General features: G+C 40.4%; 1 protein-coding gene and 1 long non-coding RNA gene across 4 annotated transcripts in view; one reads left to right on the top strand and one right to left on the bottom strand.

Annotated features, from left to right (window-relative positions):
- Positions 1-25211, bottom strand: part of LOC106722220 (IQ motif and SEC7 domain-containing protein 1-like) — a 243806-nt gene that overhangs the window by 149771 nt on the left and 68824 nt on the right. The window contains exon 1 of one of the 3 annotated variants that reach the window (XM_025204536.1): positions 20648-21040. The exons of the other annotated variants lie outside the window; for them this stretch is intronic. Coding sequence (XP_025060321.1) covers positions 20648-20715 — 68 coding nt within the window. The 5' untranslated portion in view covers positions 20716-21040. Of the gene's footprint in view, positions 1-20647; positions 21041-25211 lie in introns of those variants that run through there. 3 annotated transcript variants of the gene reach the window in all.
- LOC112550354 overlaps positions 22652-25211 on the top strand; it is a 59815-nt gene continuing 57255 nt past the window's right edge. Inside the window, exon 1 of the long non-coding RNA XR_003094141.1 lies at positions 22652-22705. This is a non-coding gene — a long non-coding RNA (uncharacterized LOC112550354). The remainder of the gene's footprint in view (positions 22706-25211) is intronic.

Raw genomic sequence — 25211 nt, 5'->3', positions numbered from 1 at the left:
TTTACTAAATAAACCTCTAGATAGTGTTTGCTTGGACTTAACAGAATGTACTCTTGTATTGGTTTTGCCTGCATAATGCCTTCTTTACTTTAAGTATACATTATTATGACTTATAAATTCACTCACTTTCTGGTACGTTAAGATGCACCTTTAAGCCATATGCTTATAGTATAGTCTACGGGGCTATGTTAATATTGTAATTTTAGTGGCTGATATTCTAACTACTTTTAGTAATGCAATCTCTTTTGAGTTCCTATATCTATTTAAGAGTAACCAAGCAATATTGATAGATGTGAGGGTTGTGTATACACTAAACTGTTCCACTTCAGTGTTTTGTCATATAATTCAGCAAATCTTTAATGTGATGTGCTGATATTTATGTTGAGGCATGAGTAGTTTTGCTTGAGATCATGTTTGTTGCAATGACTGTATTACAATCTTTGAGCAATAGAGTCAGCAAAACTTGTTTGCATGGGCTTCAGCAGAAGACCAGATGGGGAAGCAGCTGTCATTTTTCTTCCCTTGTAAATGTTATTGATTTCTGAAGGTGAGATCTTTTGGGATAATAATGAGGATACTACATAAACCGAGTTGAGGATATTACATAAACTGAGTTGAATCACTGCACCATTTTCTACAAGCGTTTATGTAGAGCCTTTCCTAAGAAAACCAGTCTAAACTAGGCATAGTCAGATGGGCAATAAGAGAAAAAGAATATGGCCAGTTGCAAATACAAATAGCTCACTCGAGAGAACAAATGAGAATCTGGGCTCTGGCAAACTCTGTGTGTCATACCCACAAATCCAATCTTTCTTGGAGTTCAAGTGCCTTTTTCTTTCTTATTGCCTCACTTGACTTGCGTAGTTTGAACTAGAACAACTAGAACATAAAGCTGTGCTGTATTTCTTAAATATGTATTTATGTTTTAGCAACAGTTCTAAACTATGGCTTGTCCATTAAAACCATAACATTAAAAAAGGGTTGAATACAGGTTATCAGGTATCATGGAGGATGGTTAGGTAAAGCGAGGGGAATTTTGGAAGGGATACCAACAGATGAAGAATGTTTATGAAAGTTTCATTGCCTACATCTTTATCTATATTTTCAATTGCTAGTGGCAGGCCTTGAACCTTGTATAAATACTAACTACACTTTTAATAATGTCCATTGTAATTACAGGCTAAAAGTGAAGCCTTGACCCTACTGAATGACAGAGAGAGCTTTTCCAACAACTCAGTGGAGCCAGAAGGTGCTGATAAAGTTTTAATTCACCTTTTTGTGCAACTATACCAATTCGGCACAATCAAATGATCAACTCTCAGATTTATAAAAAGCATTTTGAAAATCTGGCCCTAAAGATTTAATTCATGAAGAAATTGCACAGTACTACACAATAAATAGGAACAACACACACTTAAAAATTAACTGGCTCCAAAACAGGAACATACTCTGGAACAGTTTGTCTTAATCTATCATAGGTTTATATTCTTAAGTTTTGTTGAATCATTGAAATCATATCATGGTTTGAAAGTATTGCCCGTTCTAGGGAAATGAATAATTTGTATCTAACAATCGTTAAAAATAACCAAAGATAAATTAAACCTAGGTAAATAACTTGTTAGGGACTCCTTGTTTTATTAAATTGACTTCAACACCACTACTAGTGGGAGCTGGACTAGCAGGACTTGGCTCAGCTTTACTCAAACAATTCAGAACTGCTTTAGGGAGACAAAGTAACCAGTTTGTTCGGAGCTAGATTGAAAAAACCCGTAATTCTGCAGGTACTGTGCAATATAGCAAAACAAACACAATCTAGAAACACAAGAACTCCAAGATGGAACCTTTCAAATTCAAGAGAAAATGGGTCTGTATTACTTAAAACCTAGTTTAAAAACTTGTATTTAAATCAACACGGTCACCTCAACTACTGTGCCATGATTAATGGATATTATTCCATAGTAATAGTAATAATCATAATACAAAGTGTCTTTTCTTTCTTTAGCCATCCGTGGCAGCAGGCTTTCACATCTAACCCTGGCTTTATTGGTGAGGATTATTAAAAATGTCAAATATTCCTATGCTGATGGACAGTACAGTAAGAGACACACAAACATTAGCCAATCATTCTCTGTTTCCACAGATGCAATTAAACTGAACACAATCCTTTTAGTTTTATACTTTCAGCATCTCTCTCACTATTTCATTAATAAGATCCCACTCTTCTCTGTGAAACTTTACCTCCAGTATTTCCTTCCCATCAAGTTCTCCCCATATGCTTCCCAACAGCAAACCTATATGCTGTAGAAAAACCTTTCAACCAAGGACTAGCTGGATTCTTCCTAGAAAAAGTCATTAGGTACATAAATATTTGATTAGGACAATAACAAATTGCCTTAACACTGAAAAAGAAAAATTAGCAGAACATGATGGGGACCCATCTGGTAGATGGGTCAACACATAGATACTGGCCAGCTGGGATCTGAACTTTCTACCAGACCTATAAGCTGGGTGGTGTTTGTTGTTTTAGTCATTTAATTATAAAGATCTATGTTTGGAAGAGGGGGAGAAACTTGTAAACATGTGCCAAAAAACCTATATAACCTAGCTTGAAACTTTTTTTTTTTTTTTTTTTTAACAGCCATGTGCTGCTTTTTTTCAAAAGCTAAACAGTTAGCTTCTAGTATTTATTTTTATTTGCATCAATAGATTGATACTTTACCTTTTGAGCAACTATCTTGTGACACACAGGTTCAAAAAATCCTTGCTACCAGATTCCCACGACTCCCTCAACAGAAGAAGTAATCACTTTATCAAATGTCTGAGTATTTTAATGCCAAGGGAAGAATTCTAGGTAATGTGTAACTTGATTAGGAAAATCACCGGCATAGTTGAGATCTAGGAATCACTAGTCCCCATGATGTAAAATTGGTATGCCATTTTATGAAACAATAACATGTTCACTTCTGAAAAGGTGTTAACTTTAAACGTGTCATTCACTTTTCATTAATACATTCAGACATTCGGTCAATGTGGTCCATAGGCTTCCCCTAAAGAAACAGGTTTTAAATATCTAGATGGACATGATAGCACAATCATTAGTTTTTAGACATTTGAGTCTACAAACCTAAAATCATTATAGTCACAACACACATTCCAAGTTATGCAAAGTATTTCACAACCTTAAATGCTTTACATTTTTCTTAATTTAGTGGGCTTTTCTTTTCTTTTTTTAAATAAAAAGTTAGAAAGGATAAATGAAAAGCAGACATCTCAGGTTACGGAATTTTTTTAAGCACATAGAAGTTACAATCTTTTTTATTGAACTCTAGCTGTTTGACAGAAAGCTTCTTTCCCTCCCCCCTCAGCAGATTTAGGCACGGTGAAGTCCATCTTTTGTTCTCTGAGGGAGACAAAATATTAGGAATAACTATGGAAATGGCTTAGGCTGCTGTCATGGGTCTCTTGTCTTTTACCACCATCTAATTTGTCTTAGACATGTATAGTATAGGAGGACCCTAAGGACACCCAGACATATATTTTTCAATTTATTTGGTGATTAGGTACCCAGTTCTTCTTATTAGGTTCACTACTGATTGTCATAGAAAAGGTAAAGGCCTCAAGATTGACCCAAACTGCATTTAAAATGAAAGAAAAAAAATGTCCAGCCTGCTAATATTTTTTAAAAGGTACTGAAATATGGGAGGGCACCATTTCATAGAAAATGTCACTTTAAAGATTATCTTCAAAGAAAAAAATTTGTTCATGACCTTTCTTTATTCTCTATACTGTATAAAGAATACCTGAAAGGCTCTCTTTTTATATTTTATTTATTTGACACTGTCATTTTTTTCCTTCTTAAGTATTCTATGAACAACTGGAGAATTAGGAGGATTATGTAGCACCACAGATACCATACCATACAAGAAGGGAAGGACCCGATTGTCTTCAGACTGTTTACAATCACAAGCAAGTGAATACAAAATTTCCATACAGCTTCAAAACAAGACTTCAAGATCAGAGTTCCTAATGGACATCTCAAGATCTTCCCAATGTGATCTTCAACAAAATAGAATGACAAAGCCTGGCATACTCTTTATTTAGAACCCAAATAGATAACCTTTCGAATCCTTATCTACACATAAAATACAAATCCAGTACCTTCATCATCTGCAGGTCTCTGCATAAAGAGAGTAATAATTAGCTTTTTAAATGTGCTTATCATGAGCTGTAGGCATATTATATTCATTTAAAAGCAAAACTGATCTGATACTGAGACTCAGAGCTCTACGGAAACCAAGGTAGCAGATGTTTAAAATGTTGACTTAAGCTAAAGATAGAAAATTATAGTCTTTAAAAAAATTATTTGTATGCTAACTTCAGATATCTGGAGGCCTCCTACTGACACTCTGTCCTTTGCTCAGCTTATTTCATACCTTCTGTGGAGGCAGTGATGCTAACTCGAAGAGTCACACTGGCCAGCCATGTGACCCGCTGGTGATGTGGTGATGTATGTTCATGGTGTCCTATCTAACAGGGCTGGTTTTATCATAATTACCATAAGGCTCTGTCAGTATGTCTGAATTATCTGCAAAACAGGCCATCTTTATTTTGCCGCACTTGCAAATGACAGACATGTCTCTGAAGAGAACTCTTGGATATGAGAGAAAAAAATGCAACCTAGCATGGTTTAGTTAAAACCTGCTGTTTCACAAGATTACTGTCAATGAGTTAAATTCCCTTCAGAACAACCTGTATATTTCCACAGAAGATAGGATCCTCCCTGTAAGTTAGGCATGAGTGCAACATCAATGTAGAAAAAGGATAGATTCAGACGTAGGTCTGAACTGTCGTGGGACTCTCAGGGCTGGAAGAAAGAACATTTGAAATGTTTCCAACTACAATGGGTTTGGAAATGTTTTAAAAAAGTAGCGTTTTAACCACCAGACATTTAGACAGCCCCTGTCGTACCCCCATCCCCACCACCAGCTGGACAGCTGGAAAATTGCTACAGTTCCATGCAGTGTTGTTCCCTCTAGCCAATAAACAGGACCTTATTCAAACAGGTACATTTTGGGATGCTTCAGCCACTTTAAAGGGCATGTGCGTTAGGCCTGTGCGAAGCAGCTAGTATTCGCTTCATAGATTTCTAGGGTCGGAAGGGACCTTGTAGATCATCGAGTCCAACCCCCTGTTCTAGGCAGGAAAGAGCACCAGGGTTAAATAACCCCAGCTAGGTGCCTGTCTAATCTCTTCTTGAACACGTCCAAGGCAGGGGAAAGAACCACCTCCCTTGGAGCCCATTCCATATTTTGACAACCCTCACCATAAAGAATATCTTCCTGATATCCAATCTAAATCTACTCTCCTTTAGTTTGTGTCCATTATTTCTAGTAACTCCAAGGAGCGCCCTGGTAAACAGAGTATCCCCTAATCCCTGCTGACCCCCCTGATGAGTTTGTAGACAGCCACAAGATCACCTCTTGGCCTTCTCTTCAGCCTCCACAAGAGATTCAAGTCCCTCAGTCTGTCTTCATAGGATCTTACCCACAGGCCCTCAACCATATGAGTAGCCCTTCTCTGAACCCTCTCAAGGTTATCCACATCCATCTTGAAGTGAAGCGCCCAAAACTGGTTGCAGTACTCCAACTGCAGCCTCACCAATGCTGCATAGAGGGGAAGTATCACCTCCCTAGACCTGCTTGTGATGCACCTACTAATGCAAGAAAGAGTGCGGTTAGCCTTACTTATTACCTCGTCACATTGGTAACTCATGTTCATTTCTGCGTCGACTAAGACTCCAAGATCCCTTTCCACTGCTGTGGTACTCAGAATAATACTTCCCAGTCTATAGGTGTATTGGAAATTCTCTCTCCCTAGGTGCAGCGCCTTGCACTTATCCGTGTTAAATTGCATCCTATTCTGATCCGCCCACTTCCCCAGTTTGTCCAAATCTGCCTGGATTTGCTCCCTGCCCTCCAGTGTGTTAACTGTACCCCATAGTTTGGTGTCATCTGTGAATTTGGACAGTCCTTTCAACCCCCTCATCCAAATCACTGATGAAGATATTGAACAGCACTGGTCCAAGGACAGAGCCCTGGGGGACACCACTGCCCACATCTCTCCAGGGAGAAACTGCCCCATCTACCACCACTCTCTGGGTGCATCCCATAAGTCAGTTTTGCACCTACCTTACTGTGAAAAAATCCACATCACAGCTACTCGGTTTGCTTGTAAAAATTGGACGCGACTCCAATAGGTGCCCTTAATACTCCCCTAACCTGATTCGTAGTGGGCTCCTTAGTACTTACCTGGTCAATTCCAGCGTGATTTGTGGTCTGTCTTTCCTGGTATCATCCTGACTTCAACATCCCCATCCCCCATCTTCAGTGATTCAGGGGACAGTGATTCGATTCGGTGATTTGAATTACTGTCCTGAATCGATTCAGCCGAGTCCGATTCAGAGATGTGGCTGCTGCTGAATCTCTGAATCATCCAGGCCCCATCCCCCACCCAGTCTCCCAGCCCTGGCAATGGCTGCCCCACTTGCCCCAGCTCCCGGCACTTTGGAAAGAAAAAAAAAAAAAACCTGAGCTCACCAGGTGCTGCCAGGGCCGGGGGGGGGGGGGGAACCTGGTGCCCCCCACTGACCCATGGTACATAGGGGGGCTCTGCATGAGCCCCTTTCCCTCCCCACTCCCCCACTGGCTGCCCTGCCCACTGCGGCTCCAGTCCTTTAAAAAAAAACCCCAAAAAACAAAAACCCCGGGCTTCCTGGTTCTTACCCAGCAGCGGGTGATCCCTACTGCCCTCCGCTGTCCCATGCCATGTCGGGAGCTCTGCATGAGCCCTCCAAAGCTCCGAGGCTGCTGCAGGAGCTGGTGAGTCTCAGGGGGGTTTTTTGTTTTTCTTTTCTTAAAAGGGCCAGAGCTGGGGTGGGCGGGGCAGCCATGGGGGAGTGGGTCAGGGGGCTTCTGCAGAGTCCCTCCATGCAGTATGGGGCAGTGGGGAGCAGTAGGGATTGCCCCCCACCCGGCAGCACCTGGTGAGTGGGGCTTTTTTTTTAAAGCACCAGGAGCTGGAGCAGGTGGGGCAGACATGGTGGGGCTGGGGGAGCAGGTAGGGGATTGGGCCCAGTGGGGGTCCCCCATGGTCCTCTGCCTGCTACTTACCAGCTCCGAGTCTGGCTGCAGCTCCCTGCTGCACCTGGTGCGGACTGCCCGAATCACTGAAGCTCTCCAAATCTTTTCTGAAGATTCGGAGAGCTTCAAATCGATTCAGGCCTTTTTATTGGCTCCCTGATTTAATTCGGATTTGGAGATTCTGCTGAATCTCCTCCGAATCAAATCAGCACCTGAAGCTTCACAAAGCCCTAATGTGCATCTGTACAACTCACCCTTTGAAGTCTTTAAAGGCATTCAAAATGCTTCAAATGTGACATCTGTCCAAGCCCTCGCTAACCTGAAATAAGTCATAGGTACTGGAATAATACAGACCTTAGCAAATGCTGAGGTTTAACAGGTGGGTTACCATGCAGAATGCTGAGATTTCAGATGCTGAATTTGGATGAAAAGTTGCTGACTTGAGACAGTTGCCACAGAACTATTCTGTGTTACCATTGCAAATTAAAAAAAAAAAAAAAAAAAAAAGTATCAGGACTACTTGGCAGCAATCCAAGTGTTTGTCCCTGTCTTTGCTAACTTTTTGCAATTTGCAACTGTTTGTTGAATTAACTTGAAAACACATACCATGGGGAAAATTTCCCATGGGGAGAAATTCTATCTTCAGCTCTCTATACACGTCTGGAAAGTTACATAACTGAGCACACTGGAGGCTAAAATTCAAGTGCTGCTTTCTGGGAATCTTTCATTCATGGAAACATATTTAAATCCACATGCCTACAGCACTTCAGATGAAGCTGTTCCAAAATAACTGATTAAAAAAGAAAAACTGCACTTATTAAACTGTGCAGTCTTCATTCATTGTTAGTCATCAGAAAAATCACTTACCCAGAGATCTTTTGAAAAATCTCAAGTTTTCTATCTCCCAGTGGCATAACTCACCTTTTACACGAAGCTGAGAAGGAATCTTTTTAAAGCAATTCAATACAAATGTGTTGCCAATAGCAATCCATGTCTGCCTGTGCAAAATATAGGTTTAGCAGCACATAAGCCTGTTGCACCTCACTTGAACATTCTCTTTCACCTATAAACTGGATACCTAATTAGTTAAAACTATGTAATTTAAATGAATGGCACTTTACACGGGACAGACTAATTTATTTATTTTATGACCACTGTAATATCAAATGACCCCTACTATTTAGTCCACTGGCTTTCATTAGTAGACATTAACACTAATATTTTGTGTACTACCACATCTAGGACATGTGCTTTAGTAAAAGCATACAAGCTTGAGGGAAAAATCCAGAGTGTACGAAATATTGGCCTATTTGAATTTTAAATGCATCAATTCAAGCTGAAAATATTGGAACTACTAATGATTTTCCAAAACCCAGTGTTACCTAGGCCTTCCTCTGCTGTTGGCTTACTAAAACACCCCTCTTCTGGCTTGAAGAATTTTGGTGGCCCTGATCTTCTCTTCAGCTCCTTGGAGGGATGCACATGTGTAAACACTAAGCTCAGCTAACCCCACTCGGAGGCAGCCCTTCTCACCTACTACAGGAAATACAAGAGTCACTTCTGATGCTGACAAAGTCTTCAGTACTGAACCCCATACAAAGTTTCCCTGAAGTGGCCTTAATGCCATGCAAGGGTTCATGACTGGTGGCTATCAGACTAGTATGTCTCCTGACCTCACTCTCCATCTGCTCCACTGACCTCACTCTCCATCTTCTCCACAAAGACAGGTGATGAGAAAATGGTTTACTGATGTGGACCAAGGTGACCAATAGCTCTCCCCTCCCCCTCCAAGCAGGTACTAGAAAGGTAGAAGAGACTCCTACAGAAAGGAGGCCAAAAAAGGGGTGCAGCCAGGGCTTGTGGAGGCAGAGGCACACAGCTGGTTAGTTAGATCATTCATATTTAGGACCCATGGATCTGGAACCCATACCAAGCCCTGGAGCACAACTGAGAAGCGTGTTCTGCCCAACTGCTCTTGCATGAAGCAAAGTCAGGTTATGGTGCACAATGACTGCGAGAAAGTGATCGGGGGCAGCTTCTCTGCAGCAGTCCCAGTCACAGCACAGGAGCAACAAAGACACAGCTCTATCAGTGTCTCACTTCTATAACAAAGCTTTCCATGTGCAAGTAGAACTTCATCTGGCTTACTTACAGGCATTACAAGATGCACTAAAGACTCCAAATGGTCATAACAAGGGCCAAGGGCCAGAGATGGTCATATACAAGACATTTGGAGAATGAGGGGAGATTTTTTCACTGTTTTTCATTGAAGATAAACATCTCATCCCCATTTGACAGAATTATTTTACACTACTCTTATAGAGATGCAAATAGCCCTTCCTAGACACTTCCAAGGAGCTGAGAGAAGAAGTACCTAGCTGATTCTAACTGAGGGAAAGACAGTTTTTCAAGTAACTGGTCCTTGCACCAGTTTTTGTACTAACTGGTAGTCAATACAGAACACTCAGCACAGTACTACTCATCATGGCTCACTTCATTTGAATTAACAAGCATAAACTTCAGACTTTTTTCTTCCCAACCAACAGTGATTTCCATTAAAAGAACATATCCTAATACACAATTAACATGAAGGGATAGGATTTTATGACACTCAGGAAAACAAATGAATGACACAGCTCTAGTTGTGAATTCATCTGCCCCTCCCGTGATACGGCAAATACCATAACCAACAGACACATCAACATTATAAAAACAATGTCCATGTGAATGCTTGGTTTCATGAAAGCTGAACCAGACTGCATTAGGTCAGGGTAACAATTCTTCCTGCATAATTTACCGACCTGTTACAACTCCCAGTGCAAAATGGGCCTCATTAGATCATGAAAGTGGCCCCCTGATGATATGATATGAAAGAATACTATTCATTACCAAGCTATAACAATATAATGGATACCATTAAAGGCAAAATACCATGCATGCTGCATAGACTGAAAAGATAACACAGGTGTGACAAACTTGAGAACATATTTAAATTTTAATTGATCACTTTGTGGCATGAATGTTCAGACTTCAGTATGCCTTTATCACGGAAACATTCCATACGACCGTGCCAAGTCCAGCAGTCATAGTGCCGGCTGTTCCAAGGTTTGCACAAATTTTTTTAAATAAGGAAATTTAAGGGTCTAAAGTAATGAAGTGAAAGACCAAATGTGATTTAAAATAATCTGTGTGAAACATTATCATCATTACACCGTCTGCCCATTGAACAAGCCAAATAAACATCTCAATTACTGTTTTATTCTTAGTCATCTAGTGATAAAGATCCACATTTCAAACATTTCAGTCATTCTATAACTGTCAGGCAGTTAATTATAGCAAGAGACAATGGATTCATTCCTAACTGAAGACTGATAGCAAGACTCCTTGCTTACCTCACAAAGTCTTGTTGTCTTTATATTAGTTGTCAAGGGAAATTATTGATATGCAGACACTTCCTGGACAGAATAGCAAAAAAGCTCCTTACATACAGCATGCAAAAACTCAGATATCAAGAACAAAACTGGCTACACTCTGGAACATAAACCTCTCTTAGAAAAAAAAGAAAAGAATTAACCAAACTTCCCAAACACTAGCTATTTTTGAAAATTTATTAACATCTGCTTATGAAAAGTATATCATATGCATTTCATAAAGTAGGATCAGATATTATATAGTACCCTTTTGTACCAATATCCTCATTCAATTAGTAAATTATCAGTACTCACAAATTCTAAAAATCTATCTGGTTCCTTCAGGGAGAATATATAATTCTGCTAAAACTATAAAAGCTAAAAAACAACCCAAAAACTCACCTCTACAGCTTGATTTAGTTGGGAAAATAATTCTAATTAAACTTCTAAAGATTTAAGTTTTATTGTCTTACTGTTTCTTTTGGCATTTAGTGCAGGAAAGGGTCTTACATATTATATGCTAAAACTAATTACATTTACAAAAATTAGAAGAAATATTTATCCATAACATTTCATAAAACATTACAAACGAAAGCCTCATGAAGGAAACAATTGTGTAATTTAAAAGGTAAAGTAAAGGTAAAATAGTTAAGACAGGTAGCTATGAAATATAGTTAATAGCAATTCTAAAAGATAATTTCTAGATAGTCTGGTGAGCTGTCAAGCAATGAAATCAGCAATGACAATAGTATGTTGAGCACCAAACATCACTTCTGTTCTCAACACTGCCGCATGCAGGGTGCCCCAGACTTGTTTCAGTAAACAGGAAATAGATCCTTTTGCTGTACACATCAGCTTAGGCAAGCATTAAAATACAAAGTACCCTAAACATAATTTAATTCCCCCATGTCTAAGTAAACAGTTTTACCGGTCTTGTACACTACTGGGTCCGCATCAACAAGCTCCTATGAAAGGCTCAATGTAAATAAATAATAAAATTGTTCTTGTCAACTTCTCTAGGCTGCCTGTCTGGGTCAGATTTCTGACTTCTAGGGTTTCACTGACTATCATTAGTGCTCCGTTTCATGAAAGGACAGAACTCTGGCATCATTTAAGACCTATAGCTGGTTTATGCACAAACTTTCATCAAAACAATGAAAGGTATGAATTAAAACCAATGTCAATTTTCAGCTAAATGTGTTGCAGCGGAGAATGAGATGCTAAAAACTGGAATGAGCAAAACCCACATTTTATGTGCCCAGCTCAAAGACTTAAGCTCTTTATATTCTAGACTAATAATCTAAATCATTTTTGGAATAATTTGGAATCTATTATAGATTCTGTTATACTTAAATTTATGCAGATTTGTGGATAAGCCTGATACTAAATCCTTTACTGAGCTTTAACCAATTTGCATTTTCTTGCAGGCTGATACAAAACTGAAGAGGTGTTTTGGAATTAAACTAGTTAAAATTTGAAATGGCAGAAACTATTTTTATGGTATAAAAAACAATGAGCATCACTGACTAGAGTCATTGTACAAAAGCTCTCTATATATGTTTTTACATACCTCTCCCAAGGAACTCTGTACTCACTTGAAAATCTTTAGTCTTGAATGAAAGCTGCTAATTGTTTAGAAATAAGTTGAGTGGTGGTTTTGCTACATGGATGAAAATCCAATAGGATTAGTTGAAGACCACCTTGGTATAGATCTTTAGCTTTTCCTGATACTAACAGTAAATCAAGTGCATTAGGTTGTAAATAATAATGATTATTTTCAAAACACTTTGAAAACATGAACTGACCCTCACTTATCTTTGCTGGATATATCCATCTTATACATGGATAAAATAAGGCAGGGAAAACATTAGGTAACTGTCACCAGGTATCAACTAATGCATTCAGAGCAAACCTTAAAATTAAAGGAAGGCAGGGGAGTCAAATTTATCCTGTCCTCCTACCCTGGATAAAGACTGCTGGGCTCCTAGTGGTAGGATGAGTGGTGGCAGCATATCATGGGAGGGCAAGCAGCAGTGGCATGAGCAGTGCAGTGTTGGCCCAACCATTGCTCATTTCCTTACTACTGAAGGCTGTTAACAACAGGACCTCATAGTTCTACTTCTGCACCAGACCCTACCTTCTGCTCACCCCGCCCTTGAATTCCCAGGGCCACAAGAAGCCCCACAGGCCAAAGGAAATGGCTCTGCAGGCCATATGCTTGACACCCCTGAACCAAGGAGTTCTACCTCCCACTTTCCTATTCTAACCATTAAATGCTTTTAACAGATTTGTTACCACCCAGCCCTTCAATGGCTTTCCCTGTAAAGCTTACCATATGTCACCCACAAATTAAGATTTTCAAAGAAGAGAATTCAGATTATCAAGTTCTGATGGGACAGTTTCCTAGCTGAGGTAAAAGAAATTAAAAAGAGTTAAGAGTTAAAATAAGGACAGCTATGATTTGTACTTCTGAGCAGCCTGTAACAAAGGGACCAACTGAGAGCACAGACTAGCCAACACTGCAATTTTCTTTCTAGAATCCAATACACAGAATAGAGAGAATATCAAAAACAGTTCATTTTACACATTTATTTTTTAAAATACAGGTCCCACATTTGCTGGTCATGCCTAACATAGAATGCCATTTTAAATGTCATCATTTACTTCAGGTTAACTTTCCAATATCATTTTTGTGTTATTCAGGGGCTTTTCAAAGATTCACTAAGTGCATAGTTATCGGTGCTATCTTTATAAAAAGATACTTTAGCCCTAAGTTAGTTTATATTAATATAATTAATAAGTCCGTACTCCATTAAGACACAAGAAGAATGGCTATAAAGAGAGCCATGCACACAGGTAAAGTAACAAAAAGGTAGAAGTATTCAGAATACTACAAATGACTCATTGATAAATTTCTAGAATATCTACTGGTATTTAAAACCATTATCCAAACAGTAATTAAAGGCAAACCTCTAACATAATACTAGGCAGTCTTAACCTTAGTACTGCCAAAGGTGTATTCAGAATATATATATATTACTCTATCTTCAAAAAACTTAATAAAAAAGTATCATTTCTCCCAACAGCCATGTGAGGTTAGTATTTTTGTAACAATTTGCAGCAAAGGAAACTGACATAAATTACAGCTCTGATTATGTAATCCTTACCCACTGACTACGTGGAGGAGTTGAATAGAAATGACAATATTAGACTCTGAATTAGTTACCCATATCCACAAAAGGGAACCAGCATCTGAGTCCGAGTTATAACTTAAGTTCTTTGCTCCTGCTTCTGAATTTAGACAATACTTTTCAAAGCCTGTGTATTTCTGCTCTGTGCTAAAACATTTGATTTCCCAATATTCTTTGTAATTGTTTTGGGTTTCACCCTGCAAAATACTTTTTACTTTATAGGACACTGTGAAGCCTTAGCACACTCCTTCAGAAATAGATTCTTACTTTGTACAAGATACAGTTACAAGAAAAAAAATATGCTGCCCTCCCATCAAGCCCATCATAGATTTCTAGGGCGGAAGGGACCTGGCAGATCATTGGGTCCGACCCCCTGGTCCAGGCAGTAAAGAGGGCTGGGGTTAAGTAACCCCAGTCAGATGCCTATCCAATCTCTTCGTGAACACCTCCTTGAATCACTTTCCTTCTAGATATGAAGTTACCAGAACCCACATATATCAGAAATGCATGTAAAGGCAAGTGAAAACCATCTAACAATTATCTTTGAAAACTGTTCTTTCTTGATTACAAAGATGTTAAAGGAGGAAAAAACCCTTTTGTCTGTCACTATTTTGACAAATTAAGAATAGTTAAAAATAAAGATGACTGAATCAAGATGGAAAATGTTTATACGAGAGAAAAAAAGAAGCAGCACCATGACAACTCACACACTGAAGAACAGTTTTACTTTTTCCAGATGTGTAGAGCCCAAAGAACAAACTATTCACTATTTTCCTCTATTACTTGCAAATGGAACTTTAAGATGCAAGCTGAAAACTATGTGTTACTTTATTATACACCCTTCAATTTATTCTCTGTGGGCTGTGGATCTGCTGATTCAGATGGCTCCAGTCTGCTCTCCTAACCACTAACCCCATCCTTAAGAGTGAGTGAGCATGTGGCACATTATTGAGAAAACTAGTAATTCAAAAGGCAATTGATTTTATTCCAGTCTTGCTATAGCACATACTGCTGTGTTTTAATATTGGCATGAATCTGAAAATACAACAGTCGACACAAATATTTTAATGAATTTTTTTGTGTGCCTATTTTGGGCACCCAACCTATAGGTACCAATGTAATAGGTAGTACTGGATTTTATGAACACTGTACCTTAACTTGAAAGGTCAATTTAATATTTTGGGAGGTGAAAGTGTACAAATGAGCCCTCTTCCTATAGGAAAGGTTTTGCACCCTGGCAGGAAACATAACTGCTGGTAGACATTCATGGTGAACATCTACACCAACGTTTAGCAATCCCCTATTTTATGAGTCACTCAACCCTTGTGTATTTTATCTTGAGGCCAATGACAAAGGCCACTGAACATGGTGTTCCTACTCTGTTACATGGAGACTTACTTGGAATCGGTCTGTAGAGTGCTCTTCTGTGCTGTAACTATAAGGCCATAGACAGGAAGTGGGATGCAGAAAAAGGGAAAAGGGAGTTATGCGATTGCTGAAGAAGGTGCCTATAGCTCTAGTGAGTTCCACACATCCTGTGGGATGGGATGGGATAGGGCAGGGCAGGGCAGGGCATGACAGCAGCTCTCATTCAGTTCAGGATGCTCAACAGAGCCTCTGAGGTGAGGTTGGATAGGGGCCAATCTGAGTGGTTTTCAGTACCACTGGCCATGAATGTTTGGGCTTGAGGGTTGCCCTAAGATTCATTCCAACCAGCAGTGTTGAATGAGAAAAAGCTGTCTTATTTGTCTAATCACTTCCTATTTAATCAGAAGTGGTGGGAGATGCTCCCTGTGCAGAGGATGGCAGTATTTTCATTGAGAAGTGAGAAAGAACCAGTTCTTCTTCCCATATTTCTACTCCTCGGTGTCATTCTTTACAATAACACAGCCAAACATTTCTCCTTGCTTTTTACTGAAGAGCATGTGGTAAATAGAATTCTTTCTTTTCTCAGGAAGAGCAAAGGAAAAGAGGAAATATATCCTTTGAGGTTGATGTATTTAACACTTACTTCACAGATGATTTCTGGAGCTATTCTTAGGGATTCATGCATTAGAGCCACAGTTTAATGGTGTGGCATTTCACAAGGAGGGAAATTTACCTACTCATGGCTCCATAATGGCATAATCACAGGTGGCATGACAAAAACATTGGGACTTGGAAGGGAAAGGGGATCTTGCATTATCAACAAGATGGAAGGCAGCAGCGGGGGACAGGCAGTAGGGAAGCAGGCACTAGGGGAAGCAGTGGGGGGTGGGGGAAGAGGCAGCTGTGTTTCTAGCCCCAGCCCCCCAACCTCAGGGGCAGTGCTAGAGGGGTATTTGGGGGGGAGGGCTATAGCCACCCCAAAATTCACCTTAACCTCCCCATAGACACTCCTCCCAGTGCCACCCCTGTCCAAGCTCCCTGCCTCCTCCCCAGCCTGCTGCCACCCACCCCACATAGCTGAATTCACTCCACTCCCACCCACAGAAGTGCAATGCCTTAAGTCAGAGCTTTCCAAACTTTTCATGTTGGTGACACACTTTTTAGACATGCATCATTTCGCGACACAGTAATTCAGTTCCAGGGCAGGGGCCAAGGGAAGCAGATGCGAGTAAGGGAGCTCCGCGGTGCCCTTCCACAAAATTTTCTGCATTTCGCACAATACACCTACACACTGCCGCCGACACACTAATGTGTCGCGGCACACAGTTTGGAAAGCTCTGCCTTAAGTCCTTAAGTGGATATTGTTAAAAAAAAAATGAATAAGTATGCTTGGCTAGAGGATGTATAGTGCAGTCCCCCCCTGCCCCGCACCAATTTTCTGTCTAGTCCACCTCAGGCCCCGCATGGGAAGAGCTGGTGCCACCCCTGCACAACCTCAACCAGACCCCAAGTTACAGCTGCTGCCTGCTCCCCCACAGCCATGTTAAAATGGGGAGGAAAAGCCTCATCTTAGAATTGAGTGAATAAGGTATTCTGAAGATGGATTTTGTCTATGCTCATTTCCTTCTGTTTGTTAATGAGATCATGAAATAGTTGAGTGTTATGGGTGTTCCCGGGGTTTAGGTTGTAGCCGTGTTGGTATGGGTGTTCCCTGAATTCCATCTTTTAAAGTTTCATGTTAAGCAGAGTGTTTGAAGATTCCAGTAATTTAGGACTTTCCTTTCACTTTGCTATTGGTAGATTTTCACTTGAATTGATATTGCTAGGGAGTTAATTTCACTGTAACTGAGAAGAATACATAAGTTTCATGGTATAGTATATTTTAAACAAGCAGTATGACAGGTTTTGTTATTTTCTAACTATAGTATGGCCCAAAGTTATCAACCAGGACTGGGCATCCATTATGCTATGCCATTGTGCTTAGGCCTAGTCCTAATGATGCTTATGACAGGCCCTTAATTATGCTACCCTCAGAGGTCCCATTTATTTCAATGGCAGCAAAGTTAAAATATAGGTAGGCAATATAAAATAAACTCCAGGCAGCAAAGTTAAAATATAGGTAGGCATGATGTCTTCCAAGAAGTGATAATAATTTAAAGATTGGTGTAATAATAACCCTAACTAACTTGCATTAAAGTCAATGGTGCTAGGGACAGACATTACACAAACTGGTTTTAGTGATCAGAAACTGGTTTAAACCTGTAACAGAACAGATGTTCAGTGCACATAAACCAGTTGGAAAATAGCTGAAACCAGTTTGAGATGAACCTGGTTAAATGTAGTATCAGACTTAACTGATTTGGGTCAAACCAGTTGATGCAATGTCCGTCCCAGACCCTTTGCTGGTTTAAGCTAAACCAGACACCCCCAGCATCCTGGCATGCTCTCTGGGCTGGGTGGGGCTCTCTGCTCCACAGCAGGGCTGGCCCCTCCCCTCTGTTCCTTGGCTGGAGCTCCAGCAGAGACTTGCAGGCACAGCAGGGTATGCTGGCTTTCCTGTGCCCCTGTCTCCTCCTCTCAACACTGGCTGCTTAAGCAGGGATTCCTTCCTCCTCTCTCCCACAGCACAGACTGTAGCCAGCATGTGGTATACTAGTTAATGCTGTGTAAGGCAGATAGGACAGTGTCTACTTAGGGCTTTTTGGAGGTAATCAACAGCTCAGATGGTAATGTCCCTGCATTCCTTCCTTTGGAAAAGGCAAACAAGGTTCCTTGGGTAAATCTGATATCTTTCATTAGACCAACTAAATACTTGGAAAAAAATTTTCTTAGCAAGCTTTTGGGTTTAAAAACCCTTTGTCAGGCTGAGGAGGCATCTGCAATTGGTGTGTGCTCTTCCTGGATAGAATGAATAGTAAAGAAGCCAGAGGCTGGTATGCATTTTCCTTTGGGAAAAGCTGTTTAAGAAGAGCTTGTAATGAGCAAGGCTTTATTTTCTGATGGGGCATTAAATGCTGATAACAGAGTTGATAAATGCTCTGTTATCAAGGAGGCAGAGGGAAGGGACCCCCTTCCTAATCACAGTGTCCTGCTGGGGCCTGGTCATGCCCCCCTCAGCTCAGCTCTGTGCAAGGGAAGGGGAGGGCTGCTCTAGCGCCCCCCAGCTTCTAGCCTGAGCCACTGCAGGCATGTGCCTGAATTTCTGGGATGTCTGTCTGGTTACAAAACTGATTTAGCCTAGCCAGGTTAGACTAACCTGCAAAGATTGAATCAATTCAGGCTCAGGCTTTTTGAACGTCTGTCCCTAGTCAGGAGTCTTTAACTGGACTTGGCCCTAATTTGTTAGCTTGAAAAACAGTAGTTTTCCTTTACAGAGAAATATATTAACCTTGTCTATACATAAAAATTATATTGCTTGATAGCTTTTCAATACACTTAACACATTATAACCTTCCTTAGTGTGAACACAGTTATATGAGTAGAAAGGTGTTTATATCATTAAAGCTTAATTCCTGTTCCAGAAGAAATATCCATTATATTGAAGAAAGACATCTTTATGCTGATTAACTACAGCCACAATAGGTGTTGTGATCATTTAGCTATGGTGCTTTAAAAATATGTATATCAGAAAAATCTATCACAAAACTGGATTAAACATCTGAGGTGATACTTTATATTTCTTATATGTGAACATGCCTCATTTTTTTGAGCAGCTAGTCTCTGGACAGAAGGGAAAAAAAGAGAAGAGATGCCGCTACTTGATGGAGATAAGCATGAGACAAACAGAGTATTTTAGCTTTTTAACTTTCTAAAAATGGGAACAGGGCAGGAGGACTGCTTAAGAACAGCAAAACAGTAAATTATGAATGTAACACTTTTCCCCCCATTGAAAAAAATAAAAGCCTATGAGATTTTTCAAATGGAATATTCCCTTTTCCTTACCTTCCCAGGGGGTCACAGGTGCTACATCCAAGGAAAAGATGTTCTAACTAGCTACTAAAACAACTAACAACCTCATAAGTAATGCTCCTAGGACTATGCAAGGAGGAACTTTATTTTGCACTGCACTAAGCTGTGGCAGCCACAGTGAGCTGCTATATAAATAAACACTGCTGTAAGCAATTAACCTAATGTTCATCTGAAATATTCTAAACAATAATAAATGTGGTGAAGCAAAACAAAACAAACCTGGCTATTTAGTGTTTAGTGATGAGCATGACTAGAAAGCTGAATTTTAAAGAAAGAATAAAGAACCAACAACCATACTCACAATGCCCAAATGGTTCTTATTTTTCAGTTTCTTTATTATAAGAGCATGTGCCTATGATTTTTCATGTTGAAATGTTAAAAAGCACTTTCCCTTTAGTATTACTGAGGTCAGAGTGAATGTTGTGCTATGAAAACTACAGCCCTATACTTAAGCACTAATCAGATTCATTTCAGGCAGTCTCTTCCTCAGTGCCTTCAGTCCTGACCCAAAGGCTCTTTACAAATGATTTTGTCTCCTTTGAAGCCTCTGTTGAGGATCAATCCCAATTTCCTTAAATGTAGACTCACTGTCTTTTGTGGACCTAGGGGATTTGCTGCTTTGAATCAGTATCCCCAAGGAAAAAAGATCTTCAAGTTGCCTTTTCAGTTGTTATGAAAGTTCATGTAGGAATCTAGGCTCTGAACTATTTCTTTGGCACTATGAATAATTATAGTGTGAAATGCAGTAATTATTTAGATTATGGGATTCCTTGTGGAAACTTGCACCACAAAACACAGAATTCAAAATATACAGCCCTACTGCACAAAAATTACAGAATGAAAGTAGTAAGCAACTAGCTCTTTTTAAATGTATGTTTTTTTTAAATCACTAAGAGAAGACACAATCACTGAGTGTCTTAATTGGTCCATTCCGGGAATAAACTCCACTGGAATCTACAGCAACTGAGCTTGGCAAGGAAAACACAGTATGTCAAATATGAACCACCCAAAGAATGTGAACATTGATACACAGCAGCCACAGCCTGTCGTCATATTTAAACAAGCTGCCTTTTCACACAGCACACAGGTAAGATTCGAGTTGTGTATTAGGGTGGCATGTTTATCATTTCAGGTTTTTATTCTGCAGCCCTATTTCTTTTTCTTAAGCAAATGATCCTTGTGGTATGCCAAACATGCAGGATTTAAGTGAGCTCCAAAAAAGGGCAAATGTTCACAAAAACAAATTTTCGTCTGCGTTCCAACCCTGAACAGCATGTAAAATAAATCGCTAGAGAGAGAGAGAGAGAGAGATTCCCAAGGCACCAAAAGCAGGACAATACCACTTTTCCTTGCAGCTTTGTTATTGTAACCTTATATTGTTACTGTTATACTAATTCAAAGCTTTGGTTAAAAAAGCAGGTAGGAGTCAGAACTAATAATAATCTTGCCTAGCTCAAAGTTAATTGTACAGTGTAAAGTAGCACAGTTGTTGGGAGAGACCTATTTGTACGATGCATGCAACCTTAAGAGACTGATCACAAAATAACTTAATAAAAAGTTTTTACTATACCTGATTGTCCTGACAGAAATACAGTATTTCCACATCAGATTCCACATTGCACTGCCATCTCCCTTCATGACCCTCTCTGAAGTGTTTGTGAAATCAGAGAGATTCCGAGTAACTCAAAGTATAAATAAGTTTAGCAGGCAGGCAACAAAATTAGTCCAAGGTTCACGCAGCAACCAGGCACTGATTCATGATGGCTAAATGAATCCTCCAACCTCCACTCACTAAACAAACTGTAATTTGCAAAGAGAAACCAGCCTTTTCATCTGAGATCTCAAGTTACTTCTTTTTTCATGATTTACAAGAATTGTTGTTTATATTATTCGCAAATCAGAGAATATGACTAAAGGCTGTTTAGAGATTAGCTTGCCATCATCACAGAATGTTAAGGAAGGAAGGAAAACCTACCTACGTAGCACCTAGGAAAAATCAGCCTAGTTTATTCCACTTTAAAAGCAGTCTGACTGCAGGGCCCCAGAATATCGCTTACTAGTGCTTACCAAATACACCCTAAATCATATGGTTGAGACTGAATAAACTCCCAGCTGTCTGCAAAATTCCTTACTTGTCTACTGTAATAAACTTTTTAGTGCCAAAAGAAGTAATGAGTCATTTTCCAAAGCTGTACGTGAACACACAGAAAAAACATGAGGTTATACTGCAAGTTATATTTACAAAAATGGAACAGTAATGTCTGTTGAAAAGGAAAAAAAAAGGATTGTATGCACAGAATTCTCTTACACTGCTGTAAACTCTTGAACTGGGAAAGGCCAATTTGGTTTTATTTTGCATGGCTGCAAATCTAAACACAGCAGGCCTAATTCAAGGGCTAACAATTTCTGACTAATCGGAGGTTTTAGCAGCAGAATTAAATAGTTTTACTGATGCATTTTAACAACAAGTTTAAGGGTTTTCCTTGCTGTGTTCTACTGTGTTTTTAGCACTTGTATAGCACCTCGAAAATGTGGAGAATTTTGTAGAAATTAAACTTTTACCCACATCCTTTGAGGAAGGTATTGTAGGTAAATATTATTTTTCTTTCACTGATGGGCAAGTCCCTTTTTGTTCCCGTTTCCTTCAGGCCATCCAAGTCACTGTTCGTAGTGGGACTAAAGCATAAATTTTCCTGTCTCCGAGCCTCATATTCAGCCATTAGACCACATCATCTCTATGCATAGTGTTCAAGAGCAAAGTGCTTTGAGATTCTTCTGGATTAAAGACACTAAATAAGGGCATCTTCACATATACTCCAGAGGGGGGCACTTTAATTAGAGCAACTCTCAGGAGCCACTCTAATTAAAGCACCTGCAGCATCATGTGTGTCACAACCCAAAGTTGTGGTTTTTTGTTTTTGTGTGCTTTGGCACCGCTAAATTATGTCCTCGCCAAATTGCAGCTCCTTTGCACGGTAGAGTTTTCTGCTGCAATAGAGAATCCGCGTGCAAAACAGTATTTCCCGCCAGTTTGTAGCCTTCTTTGCATGGTGCATTTCTTTTGCATTATAGTGATGCACGGTGCAAAGGAGTTCCCGCTATTTGTATTTAGATTTGCGCCACATTATTGGCCGATCCTAAATTATGCACACGTGGTGGCTAGCGATTGGCTTGCTAGCCGTATAAAGAGCTTGGGAGGTTTCCGCCCAAGTTGGAGAGAGAGAAAGCAACTGGAGTTTGGGAGAAAGAGCGTGAAGATTTCTAAGCGCTGCTAATCCCTTCGAACCCAGCTTCTTTTTCTCCTTAAGAGGGCAATAGAGGGCCGACTTACCGAATCCACGGAGTCTTAACAACTCCAGGGGCCGATTTACCGAACCCACGGAGCTTCAACCACTCCGGGGGCCAAACGGCCTCTAGCCTCTCCACGTCGCCGAGCACAATCCTAAGACGTATCCCTTTCCTTTGAAGCTACCGAACCCGCGGAGCTTCAACCACTCCGGGGCCAATTACCGAGCCGAACCCGCGGAGCTTCAACCACTCCGGGGTCAACTGTCGGAGTCCTCTAGTGAGGACTTAAGCGGAGCTGAGCCTGGAAAACTGTCCAGCCTACACCACGACCATCTTTGGTGTAAGTAAACAATCTTTTAATCAACCATTACGCGTCCATAACTAATTCTAGCTCGCCACCGGTCTTCTTCGACCCCGCGTGCCCGGGCTGCTGGCCACAGCCCGCGTGCGCAAAAACGGGTCCGCATATCGCTCCCGGCTCGCACATGGCGACATGGATGAGATCGGGAGGCGGCCCGCACAATGTGTATTCAGCATCTCGCATTTCAAAGCGGTGGCAAGAGTGCTTTAAAGCTCATTCGATGAGCTTTAGTTAAAGTGCCCCACCACCATTGTGAAATGTGGGGACAGTGAATACACATGACGCTGAGGCTGGTGGAATGTGCTAGTTAGCATGTTCGAACATGTGCTAATTAGCATGCGTCAGAACAGGTGTTGGCATGTGTGTAGGTCTGCATTATTATAAACTTAGACTTAATTTAGTTCTTCCTCTATTTCTTAGAGTAATATATTTTTAGGGTGCAATATTTTTTATTATATAAGGCACAACAGACACACAATCAAACCAATCTGCCTAATAAGTCTTGGTAGTCATATCAAGTAGTAACTAGTATCCTGAATAATATCCTGTTTCAGTGTCCCTGGAACCAGGACATTCATAGCTCATAAAACAATAAAAAGCTCAAACTAGTCCCTCATGTAATAATCATATACCAGAAAACCTCACTAAATACACTGTCTATCATTACACTGCTGCCAAAAGCATCATACGCTCAGTAACAGAAACCATCTATGAAGTGGATTAAATGCAGCCAACACTAAAGCGCAACTATAAAACACATGGCCCACATTGGGCAGATATGCTGATGCGAACCTACCACAAGGATTGGTTGGTGCAACCCATCTGAGTTAGACATATGGTAGGGCCCATTAAGTCCCCCTCACTGCCAGTGCTCAATTGTGGGGTCACGCTAATTAGATGCACTAGGCTGAGAGAGGGTGCGACAGAGGGATTCTGGGTGAAATGTATGCAATGTATTGGCTCACCACAGCTATACCACGGAAAGATATACTGTATAGTAGCAGTACAGCAAGTAATATTCTCATAAATAAATTTTAGAGTCCAATTCTTGCCTTTACTACTCTTTGATACAATAATGAACACCACAGGTGACTGTGGCCTTATAGATGATGGGTATTAGGACACCTTGGTTCCATTCTCATGCCTGTCATTAATCACAATAAAACTTTGGGTAAATGAAAGGAATTGACTGCCCAAGTAATACGCTATTTTGCATGAAGTGGAATTCTCACATCTTTCAACCTACCTAAAACCATTTCTGAGATAAGTCCAGACATTCAAAAAAGCTTAAGGCTGGAATGATTCAGTCTTTGCAGGTTTATCTAAGCTGGAAAAGTTAAACCAATAAGCAAATGAACAGACATTCACTTTTGATTCAGAAAATGCAGCCACATGCCTGCACTGGCTCAGTCCAGAAACTAGAAGGTGCTAGAGCATGGCTCTCTAGTACAGCATGGGCTGTATGTTTGCTTCCTCTTCCTGCTGCTCCCAATGTCTCTGGGATTTGCAGTCTACAATCACAGAAGCAGGACTGTGCAGGGTTGCTCATCACTTCTTTCTGCTTCCAGGTACTTCTGGGATTTGTAGCCCACAGTCACAGCCAGCTGTGTACTTGGGAGGAGAGGCGGGAGGGAGGAAGGGAATTTGAATCTCCCTCCCTGGCCCCAGACCCCAGCAAGGGTTTGCTTGGGAGGACCAGTGAGCTAGCCCTCACTGCTCCATCTACGGAGTAAAAGGGCAGGGCCAACCCTGCTTCCTGGAGCCCAGAAAACCCATCCCATCCCAACCCAGGGCTGCAAAATGTTGGGATGCTGGGGGACTATTTTAACTTGAACCAGGAGGGGTTCTGGGCCAGAAGTTTCATAAACCAGTTTGACCTAAATCAGTTAAGTCTGATACTACATTCAACCAGGTTTATTTTAAACCAGTTTCAGTCATTTTGAAATTGCTTTATGTGCACTGAACTTCTATTCTGTTACAGTTTTAAACCAGTTTCTGATCACTGAAACTGGTTTATGTGCAACTTCTCTCCCTAGCCCCGGAGTAATGTGGAAGTCACCATAACAAATAAAGAAAGGGAAACAAAACCTTTACACATGCAGGAAACTTAAAATGCTGAGGAATTCATTCCTCTGGGCCTAATAATTTTTTTCCCTTCTCAGTCTTGTGATGTATTTATGTTAATTTATGATGCAAATACAATTCAACATTTAAATGTGGGGCGGGTAGGGAGGGAGAACAGATCTGTGCAGAAGATGGATTACTTTGAATGTCTTTTGAAATGAGGGATGTTTGAAACATACACTTAAGCTTACTTAGCAGAGGTATGGTTATACTGACTGGTTATATCTGGGCAGGAGCAGCAACTGGCAGCTCACTGCTTCTGGGTAAGATATCACCTTTTTTGTTGCTGATGTGTATGGAGCAGTCATTTAAATACTGGCTTTTGGCATAAAAAAATTAGGTAAACATCTCCCTCAGCAGC

Source organism: Alligator sinensis, unplaced genomic scaffold (assembly GCF_000455745.1).
Source record: "Alligator sinensis unplaced genomic scaffold, ASM45574v1 scaffold81_3, whole genome shotgun sequence".
In the NCBI taxonomy this organism is placed as follows: Eukaryota; Metazoa; Chordata; order Crocodylia; family Alligatoridae; genus Alligator; species Alligator sinensis.
The sequence above is the reverse complement of the archived record's forward strand: the minus strand, read 5'-3'. Positions and strand labels throughout refer to the sequence as shown.